The sequence below is a fragment of the Dermacentor albipictus genome, chromosome 3, assembly GCF_038994185.2.
Source record: "Dermacentor albipictus isolate Rhodes 1998 colony chromosome 3, USDA_Dalb.pri_finalv2, whole genome shotgun sequence".
Classification (NCBI taxonomy): domain Eukaryota; kingdom Metazoa; phylum Arthropoda; class Arachnida; order Ixodida; family Ixodidae; genus Dermacentor; species Dermacentor albipictus.
In genome coordinates, this window is record NC_091823.1 from 173,961,272 (window position 1) to 173,974,802 (window position 13,531).

Here is a 13,531-nt window from a genome sequence, read left to right on the forward strand (position 1 = left end):
TCAGCACAGTGGGCACAGGCATTTGTGATTTCATTTTCCCACTTCCATGCGGCGCACGATTATGATAGGTGCCTGATGCTTGGCACCACGTTTCAAAACCAAAACAATTATTAGGTGCATGGAATAATGTGGATAGTTTTGGTGCTCAAATGTAATGTACAAGAAAGAGATGTGCTTGTCATAATTGGGAAACAAAGCTCAGTATTATACGCAGGTTTTTAGGGTAAATGCTTCAGGCTTCAGTGCTTTACACATCCTTCAGTTACGTGGTGAAACAAGCTTTTGACGTCCCCTTTGAAGTTCATGAAAATGAAGCTTTGTTGTACCATCTTGTTCAGCATAGTTCGGTGTTGTGTGAAGGACTGTTTGCCCGCAATTTTGCAGAGGCGGCATGGTGCAGACGGCCGAGCAGTACGAGTTTGTCCACCGGACACTCTGCCTCTTTGAGCGCGAGCTGCCTCACAGTGATGCCCGTTGAGGCGCTCTTTGGCAGGTACAGGGATTGGTTGGAATTGCGATGAGTTGCCAGTTTATGGCACATGGCACAACAAGAACAAGCGGGGAAGACACACTGCCGTCAGCGATGGAAGGCATGAGTGAAAGACATTGGTCGCTCTCGTCTGGCAACTCGTGCGTCATCTTCTTATCAGTGTGATGTGGAGATCCCGTTCGGCGGGCAGAAGTGCAATGTCTTGGAGGCTTTATTGTGAAGCCCAGCTTGCAGTAAACCCATGCCCGCCAATGAGGCTTTTGGACATTCTCTTGCTCCCTTGGGGCGTCACTGCATCATGCACTCGGCTCTTGTCGAATGCGCCTTTTAGCCACTTCAGCCACATCCCTCATTATGCCTTTGCTTTTTATTTCTCGCAAGTGTGTGTATCTGCTTTCTCTCTTATCGAATGTGTGAAACTGTGGGCACAAAAAACTTTTCTGGCTGTGCTGGTGTCATAAGCGTGGTGGTATAGTGGTGTGCAAAGGGCACAAGTGATATTCAGGGTGATGTAATGGGGCGTAACTGTTAACGATTGTGGCTGACCTCGCCATTTGGGTGCCAGAAGTCACTAGGGCCAATCAGTGCTGGCAAGATGTGCATGCTTCATCATAGTTAACTGTTCATCAGTTGTTACTGGCACGTTGTTCAGTGTGTGGCTATTTGTGTTGCCAGAGTACATTCACACCACTGTTGTTCAAAGTGAACAATGCATAATCCCAAGAGACAGGAAAAGAAAGTGCAACAAGCATTGACATGCAATCATTTCGTGTTTAAGGAACAGCAATTACGGTTCAACCTCCATATATATCAGACATGAATATAAAGATTGTCAAATTTAACAAAGTAAAGAATTTTTTGTTTGAACGATATTAGTATGTATACTTATAATGCATGTCAGATAAAATGAAAATATTTTCATGTCATATGCTACTTCATTATAAAGAGGTTTGACATTCAGGAGCTTGCACACCTGTGCAATGACCTGCATGCAAACAAGTCAGAGTGGGAACAGCAGTGGGAGATAAAAATGAGACTGAAAAGCATGGGCTTAACGAATGGCCAGCAAGGTACATTGTCATGTGGGGAGTTCGCTCTTCTCATTTTTCCCCTTGCAGTTTTGCATTGTTCCTGTTTCTTGGAAGTTGTGCATCAACCTGTCCAGTTACCGATTTTACCGCTCTTGTTGTCAACAGTATTACCCAGTGCCCGGAAGGGGCAGCCTCTCTGCAATTCTTTGGAAATGCTTATGCAAGCAAACTCTGCTGGCAAAAAATATGGAGGGAGACGGAGCACTATATCTGGTCAAGTCATTTTAGCTCGCGCACAAAAGAAAAAAATTCCCATCGGCTGTCTTTTGTTCCAGCAGCGGTTCAGCTCTGGGTGAAACTGTCATGTTTTAGTTTTCACTGTTCTGGTTTGAAGATACGAGGTCCCATTTCATACTGGTTAGCCTTTGGTTATGCTTTGCAAAATAATGAGCTCTAGCTCGAGTTTCAAGTGATTCACTTTACACCAAGCGTATCCTGCTGAAGAAATGCATTTCAACGTGTCGAAGCGTATTCTTGGTTTAAATGAAACACCTACTTGCTCACACAAAAGTTCTACATAGCTTATGACAGGGTTGATGTTTGGATATGTATATATACATGTTCTTTTTAATGTTCCTGTTTGGCTCATAAAGAATAATTACACAGTTTGTCCAAATATTTTTGAGACATGTTTCATTTCCGTGGCACATTTTTCTGCTGTTGCTGAATGGTGACTGGTGCATGTACATTAGCCTGCAAGCTCACAAGGCAATATGTGCTGCCTAATTAGCACAAGTGTATAATTTTTACTTGAACCCACCACCAGGAAGCATCCCGTGAGTTGTTTATGAGCATCACCTTTGCAGGAAACACCTTGCAGTATTGTTTATTAGGCTCATTGAATGATCTTTTGGCCAGCTCTTTAATGAAACAGTTAAAGAAGAATGTCACATCACTGCGTGTTGTCAAATGCAATTATCAAAAGCACAAGTTATAAAAGCTTGTGGTGTTGTTTTGTAATATCAGGTGCTTCACCAGTGACTCTCTCCGATATTTAAAAAGGGTGGGTTTGATTCAAAGTGAAAATTTTGCTGGCCAAGAGTTAGCATTGGCAAAAGGCAGAATTTCTGGGATAATTATTAGTGGACTTGCTAATTAACTTAATTTTGCTAATGAAGTTTGCAGAATTGACATTGCTGTAAATAACCATTTGCACGAAATTGTGCCTAATACAGTTTTTGGTCATTACAATGCATTTCCAATGCAGAGACTTGGTAAATGAAGCAAAAGTGCGTTTCATTGCACCATCGAAGTCTGCGTTTCACAAGACAATGTTTCCAGTAAATGGCTGGGCTTTGTGTACTGTTCAAAGTCAGTTCTGTGATTACAAAGGGCTCCTAAATTTGTTCGCTAAATTGTTAAAGAATGAAAATTGTTTTATTAATACTTGCATCTGCAAATCCTAATGTCTGCCATTGTTGTGTATCGTGGTCAGCAGAAATTGTGATTCTGTCTTGAATTTCTAATAACTGGAGAGTTGCACTGAGACACCTAGAATTTTGACTGTTATTATGGACAAGCAAGAAATCAGTGTTACAGGATTACTCGAAAATATTGAGAGAAGCCATTCATTTTTTTTTTCCACATTTTGAATACAGCAGTATTTCCTTTTTCTCTTTCCTTTGTATGAGCTTTGTTTGAAGTACATGTGCGCCTTGTGCGATAGTGAAACCTTCTGCACCTAAAAAGAATTCAGATTTGGCAGGCTGCATCAGCACCAAGACATACACGTACCTGTGCTGAAATGCTGGCATGACATTGTTGTTATTGCTAAACTGTTGCTTCTGTGAAACAAAAGTTGCATGTCTTTAACACTGATTATTCTCACCGCCACTTCATCACAGTTTGTCAGTCATTGACCTTCTTACTCATTCCTATCACATCTGTTGCGCACAGCTAGCCTTTCTCTTTCTTTGTCCGACATAATGCTAGCGATGAAGTACCATGTTATAATTTTCATTCCTAGATTTCGTAGAACCAGCACAATCTTTCTCACGAACAGTACTGCCCAACTTTTATCTCTTTTTTTTTTGAAATCTTTAACTATGTTATCACATGGTTTTGTTGCACATACCGTTTTGAAACTGTTTTCTGTTTGCTTGGATTTCTTTCAATGTTTATTGGTTTTTGAGCGGGTGCATTCTGGCCAGAGCTATCACACACCGGTCAGGTGCAAGGCACACACAGTGTGGTCCACACTGTGAAAGAGAGTGCATGAATGCTGGAAGTGAACGTCCCTTTGTAGAGCTTGGCCTTGAAGCAGACGGCTTGCACAAGGTGTCACTGTTTCCCTTATGCAGTGGATAAACATGGGGGTTGTATTCTGGCCCGATTACTTTTGGTGATATCACTGAGCAGACTTGGCTGGTGAGCAGAGTTTTCATTATTCCAGGGATGCCTTGCCTTAGGCACTAAGCTATGCAAATGTGAAAGCATGCCCAAAAGTTATTGATGGCGAATATAGCCCTTGTTTCATCGCCACGCATAGCAGAGATGCCCCCAAAGTGTCTGCAACCAACACGTCTTAAAAGGGTGTGAACGTTTACCATAGGGATCTGGAAAATGGACACTTGCAACAAAAGCGCAGCCTCAACTAGCATTTCAGCAAAATGACTTTTTGTTTACATGATTGGCGAGGTTTATATTGTCTTATTTAAAATCTGCTAAGGAATTGACTCCACTGGCAGTAGTGACCTGCGTTTTCATTCCAACTTTAAGTGAACATATTGCATTTAATGGTGCATTGTTCATATTGTGCAGCACAACCACTCATTTTGGTCAACACCATTTGGTAAACCCCCTCGGCATCTTTGCTTGCATCGTTTGTCCAGAGAAAATAAATTGTCGCAGAAGTGAGCCGCTGTAGAGAACTGGGCTGGTTGTGCCACTCAGTCTGGAAAAATCAGGCAAACAAATGCCAAGGTTTTCATTGAACAATGCAGAACTAAAAATGCAAGCTTCTTGATAAATTTCAGCAAAAACAAAGTGGCAGTAAGCAAACATTCTTTATGTTGCTAGTATAAAAATACAGGTCACTGCATGTTTTAGCTCTGACCAAGGTTTAATTAGGAATATGAACTCGGTTATAAGCATAGCTGCAGTGGCCTTGACAGAGGCAGTTCACAACCATATTTTGTTGTCAAACTAGACACTCCTGTCTTGCTCGCCTTCAGTTCTTGAACAGAATATTTACAGCTGCAAAAAGAATAACTTTGAGCATGTCCCTGCTTAAAGGCCTTTGATGGATGCCCCGACTCACATCTGAAGTTCAGAAGCTGCAGGGTTGGCCAAGTTCTGCTGTGGTTTTCATGTCCACTTCCTGGTTATATTGTCTTGCATTGACTGAACATATTTATTGTTTTGACATTTGTGTGCAAGTTCTTTTTTTTTTACCTGCATTTCTTTGTTGGCACAATCACTTGGTTGTAAGCTCCCATTTTGCATGCAAGGCAAAATGTGAATGCATCAAAATGGCCATGAATCGTGCACATGCACATATTGACATGATCATTGTCATCAGTTTGGTATGAAAGAGATTACTGTTCATTTTGGTGAGCTGTTATGTATGCTGTTGCCAGGGTCGAACTTTAAGACACATTCTCAGGTTTGTGCCCAGAATCTGGCTCTAGTTTATTTATAGAGTTTTATGCAGGGAAGTGCAGTTTTTGCTTGTCGATTTCAATTTTAAATATTTGATTCTGTGCTCTGTTTTGCATATTAACACATACTCTTTCTTTTATAGAGGGCAGCCATTTTATATTTATGTATGGTACTGATTTACAAGTGATTTATTGGCATTTATTTTCATATCAGTATAACTTATCACAACAAAGGAAGTAACAGGGTTGGCTTAGTGAAGATGCTAGAATAGAAAGCAGGGTAGGAGATAAAAAATAGTCTTCAAGTAGAAACTAGTTTTGAAAACTTTACCTTTCATCAGTTGCTGTGCTTCATTTTGAATGTCCTTGTTTCACACAGGTAATGCTACGTCCACTTGTTACCTAGTATGCATAGACACAGCATTAAAACAAAATTCTCTCAGGTCTTATCAATGTTCATACTTGTACTGTCAGCTTTACTAAGGTTCAGCTCGTGCATTGCTGACCAGTCCTTTATGATGCACACATATTAGAAATGTATGGCCAGTTAGAATTTGTGCTCTCCCCCCCCCCCCCTTTTTTTTTTCTTTTTCTGCTTCTGATCAGTAAACTGTCCAATGAGTCAACAAGAGGACAGCTCTTGTCCCGCATTTTTTTTGCCATTTGGCACACAATGCTGTGCCTGTGAGCTGTGCACATTTCACTTTAGTAAACTGCTGAAGCACATCTTCATAAAAACAGAGCGAGTGTTTTTCTAGCCAATCAAGCACCCATACAAATCTTGTTCACCATCCCACTCTCCGCTTCAAATGTACTTCTTTCAATGCTTGATGGGGCTTGTTCCATGTACGAGCATTTTTCATTAGTCCTGTTGTGCGCCTAAGGCTTTTCTGTATTCTTCCTTGTAAGTATTTTGTGCCTATTTCGGCATGTGCATTGCACCAAGCAAAAACTGCCTCCCAAGGGACATCAGCAATGGACGTTCTCACTCTGTGGTGGCCTACAAGTGAGCGGACTTGTGTGCCTGAAATGGATTAACATTTTGAGTGAGTGATGCATGTTTTTCCAAACTTGCATCAGAAGAGCCTTGGTGCTTCATTGTGAAATGCCTGAAGAAAAAAAGCTGCTTCTGTTTAGATGTTACGTGGTTCCGATGAGAGCATTGCCTCAATTGATGTCATTATGTTGGAGAGTGAAATGGGTAAAATTTTACCCATATGCCCGAAATGTTATTCATATGCCAGAGTTTACTGTTATGCAATCATTGTAAAACAACAGAAACTCTCTTATCTTCTAGCACATTGTGTAGTAGCTGTATTAAAGAGATGTATAGTAGTTCCATGAATGTGGTTACATTTTTTTACATTTGTGCATAGTGGCCAGTCTTAAACCCTTTGAGAAGCCTGTTTGTAAGCACAACTAACATCCAAACAACTCTATTTCGTGAGCTCTGTGCAGTGAAAATTGCAGGTTGTATCAACCAGCAGTGTTTTATCACTAATCATCCAGCTTGTAAAGCTAGTTGAATGGAATAATTACAAGTGGATTAAGGACACGTGATCGCCAAGCTCTCCTTTTCACCTGATGCAAGCAGTTTGTTTTAACTCTTGCTCACCTGATGTGAACCGTATCCAAACATGGTGAACAGCGCACCTGACATGGCAGAAGAAATGTGAGCAGGACATTGGATCTGTCCTGTTCTTTCTTGCACGGAAAACGACTAACCCCAGCTGTAAACTATTATGGGAACTTTAGCGTTCACTTTACCGCATGGAGGAGACGCGATAGTATTTGCACATACCACCTCTGTAATTCAGGCAAATTTAGTGTTACACTGGGTTAGGCCGCTTGGTGTGGCTGTCATTTAGATGCTGTCGCATGAGAAAAGGCAGCCCCAACCTCTACCGGGTGCACTAAAGATGAGTGCATATGGTGAAACCACTTCACTTGGCCCGGCTCCACTAAGGTGTACATAGTCTGGACAGTCGAAGTTCTGAGAGTAACAAACAAAAGCTGCAAAGAATGAGCAGCCTGATATTTTGGCACAAGTATTGTAGTCCCACTTAACATGTTCAATGTCTGTGAATGCTTCCATCGTCGTATCATTCTCCTGATTTGCAGTGGTGCCACTGCTCATGCAGTTTGTATCAGCACCTTTTAAGATGGGCTTTTCATTCTGAAAAACCACATTAATGGCCCCTTTATAACAAGCTAATAATCATTTAAGTTGCTTTTCCTGCCACCCAGTCATCGCTACTCTGAATGCTGTATGACATATTGTGTTGCTGTGCAGCACTTGACCATTATATGTGCTCGCAGTGGCAAGTAATTTCCAGTCTGACTGGAGTCACCGCATGACTGGTGGTTACAAAGAAGTGGGTGAGACTGGCCGTCTCTGTCTCGGTTCTTCATTTTTTTTCTAATCATTCATTCATTTTTAAACTCAACCAATGCCATGCTGTTTAAGTGTCCATAACTGAATGTTGGTTCAGATAGTTTCCCAGTGTTGTCAAAATGTTCTGCTTAGGAGCTTGTTTTCTTTCTGCCACTTCCATTTATTTGCATTTTAATCTTGTGTGTGTGTCATTTGTATCCATGAAAGTGTGATAATATCGAGTGTCTTGGGTAGATTACCTTCGCCGATTGACAAAAACAGACACCTGCATTTTAAACTGTTCATATTGTGTGACTGGGATACAAAGACAAAGGCTCGACTGGAAGCACACATTGAGTTTGATGCATTTGCAGTGTTGTAGAATGAATGATGTGCCAGCTCATTGATGCGAGCATGTTCAGAACTTTCCAGGGGCTGTCATTTGCCACCTCACGTAATGCATGAAGAAAGAAAGCTCGCACTGTATTGAACCCGATTGTTGACATTGTCATTGAAACATTCTGTCGCAGATCCCGAGAGGGAATTTTTGGAGCCTTTGGAATCGCGTGTGATGTGACATGTGCGTGTGAAATTTTTGCAGTTACATCTCTTGCTGAACATTTGTTTCAAAACCTTCCGAGTACAAAAGAAATCTCTGTTATCGAAACAAAGAGGTTTAAGAGACGCTGTTTTATCAATATCCCTGATGGTCCTGGTTGTATAACCTTCCCACAGTCTGTTCAAGTGCATGGCTAAACTCTTCAGAAGGTAGTGTTGAACTGAGATGCTGAACGTTCTAGCTGCAGCAAACACCTTTTTCCCTCTCTAGTATGAATGATGCACTGGCAGCTTGGCTTTAAAATTGTAGGAACCAAAAATTTCACACTGTTCGGCTACACTGAAGGCCAAGCTTGGTTGGTGGATTACACTTCTGCAAATGTTAACACACCAGTGTTATGTGAATGGATGCGTAATTTTTCATAAGTTCCCAGACAGGCTGCTTCATAGATTTTGGCAGCATCTGCTTGAGGGTTGTTAACTATTCATTATCAAAAAGATTTTACATTGTATAGAAAATTAAAGAAAAGTAAATGGGGCACCTTTTGTGGGCTCCTCTTGCATAGGAATCGAAATGCACATTTTGAATGTGATGTCACAAATACAGCAGTATGGACGCAGGAAAGCTTACCCCTTTATTTTTTGCTAATAAGCAATCTTTTTATGCAAATAAATGCACAGACATAAAAAGAATAAAGTAACCTTCGAGTCTTGTTTAATCAATATCACTATATGGTTGCACTTGTGTTTTGTGTTAGCCTAACCACAAACTGAACAGCAGTTGATAGTGTGGTTAGCAGTGCTTTTAATTGACAGGACAAGTAACATTTCAATTTCAAATTTCTAGTAAAGTGCAATCAATGATACTACATTTTCCTGCGTTGACCTTCAATTATAGATCTGTAGTACAATCATTATTAGGAAGATTCATAGCATCTGTGCAAGTGTCGCCTTCAGTGATACTTTATTGTTATTTCCTTTTGAGAGAATGCACTTTCTTTGTTCAAGTATAACTTTCCTCATCATAGCTCAGCTTGAACATTTTTTGTCTCTACTGCTGAGGATGAGGTCTGCAAGCCCGACTTTTGGACGCATTCCGGTGGTGCACAGAATGGTCACGTGCAGTTGCACTCGGTAAGAGTGGCAACACGTTGCCCGTGGTCGAAAGGGCTCGAAGACTGCACAGCGGCATCAACATACAAAGAATTGGTTTACTACATAACAGTAATTGGAATGGTGTCCAGTTCTCCAATCTTTTCGTACATTGCCACAACCATGCAGTCTAAATTAATTCTCTTTTGCCCACAGAATGCATTTAAAAATTTGTCATTTCAAGAAAATATATAGTAAATTTTATACATACTTCCATATACTTTTTCAAGATAGCTGAATTTAATAAAAACAAATGAAAGAAAGCAGTCATGGGTTGGTTCTCAACGTTGATGACAATGCTAGGATGCACTAGCCTTGAGGCTGCTCTCCTCATTTTTGGACAACAGTTGTGGGTGTAAATGAGCACTCCAGTTATGGTTGCATGAATTCAGTCATGTAAGAACTCGCACACAAGACTGTGCCAAACTAGCATTCCTTGAATTGAAAGATCCTGGTGAACTAGGTGAAAGCACTCAGCCCAAGTCAGCTTAAAACTAGTGTTACCGATTGCCTTGAAAAAATTTTATATACAAGAGGCTCAACTCCATATAGAGCCCTCAGTTGATACGGCAATAGTTGCATGTAGGAAAAAAATGTTGATTGTTTTTGTTTAATGAGCAACCATGTTTTAAATAAATGTTTTTTATTTCTGCTGCTGGAGCGGTTGGTAACATCAGCAGTTGAGCACCAATTGCCCTTGAAATTTACAACTCAATCACTCCCATATTTAACAACACTTTGACAACACATGAAGTTGCATGGTCATTGTATTCATATAAACACAGATGTCTTTCATTTCATGCTGCAGTTACAGTTACAATAGTTGGTTAGAATCGCAGAAAGCTGAGCAAGTGGTACACGAAGGCAGCTTTACAAAACATACGGAATTACTTCCTTTTGTAGATGTTTTGTACACTTCATACCATGAATAAGTCACTGAGATTAAGTCATGTGTTGCACATACACATGAGCTTTACCTGAGGCAACACTCATCTGGCAAGTATGTTTATTTTGTTTAACTTTGCATGTGTGTGCCTTATTTGCCTGTGAGGGACATAGCAAGTCGCAAGGATGGCCAGAATAGGATTAACAAGCACGACGATGGGTTGCAATTTGTTGCAATATCATGACAGGACAGGTTGATTGGTTGAAATTTAACTCGAGTTCTGTAAAGAGGCACTAAACAGCAGCACTAAATTTGTTTAGTTTTGCAAGATATTCTGAAGAAAGGTTGGTTAACAGTGGAAAGAATGAGGGGCAGTTTTACTTTTTTTTAATTTCGTGCCCAAACTGTGCCACCAGTATGTTTGTGCGATGTTGCGTATTTGAAATGATTTGTACATTTTATGGCTGCTGTTATCCAGAAAAAGTTAACAAAACTCGTGTAAGTCGGTTCTTCAGTACCTTCAGAATGCAGTTTACTCCTTCTTGGTCGTTTAACTGGTAACTATTTATCAGCAGGTGTTTTCAGAATTCATAATGTCTGGAGCAGTTAATGTGGGAACTTCAGGTGACATGCTTCTCCCTTGTTTTGAGTCTCTTCTAACTTTACCAGACTCTGTTCATGGTGAGAGTCTGGAATTGCAGAAGTGCATTTCACTAGTCAAGCCTAACATTTATTTTTAGTGTCCCTGTGAGGTGCTACAGTAGACATGAACACACTGACTAATCTCCAGTGTAAAGGTGTGAACGGACAAGATGAGACGAAGCACTGAAAACGTTCTGCTGTCGCATCCTTGCACTGGAAATTAGTGTAGTGCTACGTTGAACCAATTAGCCCATTCTGACAGCCACATGACAAGCATATAATCTGCAACTGGAACTTATTTTCACTTTATGTGCAAGCACTTCTGGTCTGTGTGTATGTATGCGTGGCATTTTTCAATTAAAATTTTACTTGTGAGGTATGTAGTACTTGTCATGTCACTGTTGAACTGAGACGGAAAGATGATTTGAGAAAAGGCATGCTTACTTTGGTAGGTGCCACAAACATGCAAGTCTTATTGAGCATTATGCACCTCTTGAAGCTGCTTACACCAACAGAAGCACAACAGGTATATTACGTTGAAATACTATTCAAGTTGATCAGTGTACAATGGAATGTTGACACACCTGTATGTAGATGTAATTGACCTGTTATGCACTCTGAACTGTCTGTCTGTTAAGTGCTTTGCATTGGCACTGGGGATGACATTGCGACTGTGGTAAACGTAGGTTTTATCAGTTTCTACAAACTTGTGTTGAATCTGACAGGTTTATCCTCTTCTAGCAAAACATTTGCAAAACAAATGGGCTCACGAGTCTGGTTAGACTTTGCAAGGAGGCTATACCAATGTAGCCTGTTAGACCATTTGCTGGGTAGTTGTGCTAGATCTTTTGTTTTGTGTAGGTGTAAAATATACAGTAATGTTTAGGAGCAGCAGTTCATCGTGGTATTTGCTTGAGAGAGTTTTGTGTGTATTGACATGGCTTTCTGCAATTTTGTCATCATAGTACGCTGTGTAGATGCATGTATGTGCATGTTTGTGTTTGGAGAGTGAGTGTGCAGGAATGCGACTTTATGCTAGTCAGGAGGTTGGTAAGGTACTTTTTCTCGAGAATAACTTCCCCTTTTCCCTCATTGTCTTATGTTGTGGTCACCAAGGCATTGTTGGCAAAGCACAGCAGTTTTTTGCACCATGAAAAAGAGTTGCTCAAGGAAATAAAATACAAGATGTTCAAAACACTCAGCTGTGTTGTGTATTTTCATTGTTTCAAGCTGCCAACTGCAGGCACTAGCTTGCATTATGGAAACATGTTTAAATGAGTGCGAAGAGAACAGTTTCATTTTTCTTTTTTTTTCTCTCTAATCAATAGCTGTCATCCTACTAGTTGCACTGTAAAACCTCAATTCCTCAAGAATACGAAAAAAATTCTTTTTTTAATTGAGCCAGTACGAAATTTTCAAGTGCAGTGCTACTTTCGATATAGAGGCTCGGTATGTTAGGAAAAGCAAAAGTAATGGTCATGCTGTACCACCTGTAACCGACATGTGGAACTGTGCTGCCAAAAGTCCATTGAGCACTCAGTGGGATAAGAGAGAGGAGGTGACAGCAGTGAGGTTTACTTGTGTTTAACGCAGAGAAGCAGTGTGAAGCAGGGCTGTATGGCAGTGTTGACATATTGGGTAGCCTTCAACCATTGAGCTGGGATCATTGGTGCATATGCGTGTGGTTTGTGATGCCATGTCATCGCCAACTCTGGTGTCCGTGCGATATCCAGCCTCCCGATTCACATCTGCTGAAGCTGCAGTACACTGCGCTCGTGTTTTGAACTGGTAAGGTGACATAATTATTTGTTGCATTCTCAACATATTGAGACATTATACCACATTTACTAGGCCGACAACTATATAAAAAGATGTAAGCGCAAATTGATGATGCCAGCATGTTTGCGCGAGTGCTCTTTCAGCTAAAGGTGTTGCTTTAACACTTCATTACTGCAACAAATGTGCTCATTTTGAGTGCTTTTATGTTTCAACATCTTATTTCAAGACAGTAGTCACAATGTATACTGCGATACATAAAATTATAACCTGATCACTGGTGTTTTCAATGGTTGTAAAGCAGTAGTAATTGCTCAGACAATTTATGAGAATTCTATGTGAAACTTCAAAGAGGCACCTAAAGGAACACAAGTGAAAGTAATAACTTGCTATTTTTATTATAAGTACCGCGAGTAAAAAAAATCTCCGTATGCACCACACCTGAAGTGACAAATCGGGGACATGAGGAAAGGGCAATAGTGACTGCCAATAAACATATTTGGAGATTGGCTAGGCAGGCTGTAGCTTGATGTGGTTGACTTCTACAGGTAGGTAAGACAGTTAGGGAAAAAATCCGAGGACACCTAAGCACTTGAGAGTTGTGAATGCAAAAGCATTAATATCCATTTGAGTGCTGCTGAGAAATCTTTCTAGTTATGAACTCCTCACGGGCAAGTGAGCATGTTCAGATGCGTGGTGCGTTTTGATTTGTCCTTACCAAGGCGCAGTTGAAATGTAGGCGAGAACTTGCACAGGCAGTAACGCATAGATAACACCGGCTTCTGAAAGCGAGGGTGATGTGGCGTCGTGCCGATGCCCTCTCCCCTCATGCAATACCTGGCGCACTATCGCAGCAGCAGGTGTTCCCTTTCACCTGCTCTGCTCTGTCAAGGCATGCTCATGACGTAGCGTTGCAGCCAATCGGAACTCCATCAAGGCATGCTCGTAACATAGCATTGCAGC

At 40.8% G+C, this 13,531-nt stretch overlaps 1 protein-coding gene across 2 annotated transcripts in view; it reads left to right on the plus strand.

Moving 5' to 3' along the window:
* Positions 1 to 11,993, plus strand: part of LOC135902121 (tyrosine-protein phosphatase non-receptor type 7-like) — a 138,208-nt gene extending 126,215 nt beyond the window's left edge. For both annotated transcript variants that reach the window (XM_065432050.2, XM_065432049.2), the window contains exon 13: positions 385 to 11,993. In XM_065432050.2, coding sequence (XP_065288122.1) covers positions 385 to 478 — 94 coding nt within the window. In that variant the 3' untranslated portion in view covers positions 479 to 11,993. The remainder of the gene's footprint in view (positions 1 to 384) is intronic.
* The last annotated feature ends 1,538 nt before the right edge of the window (positions 11,994 to 13,531 follow it).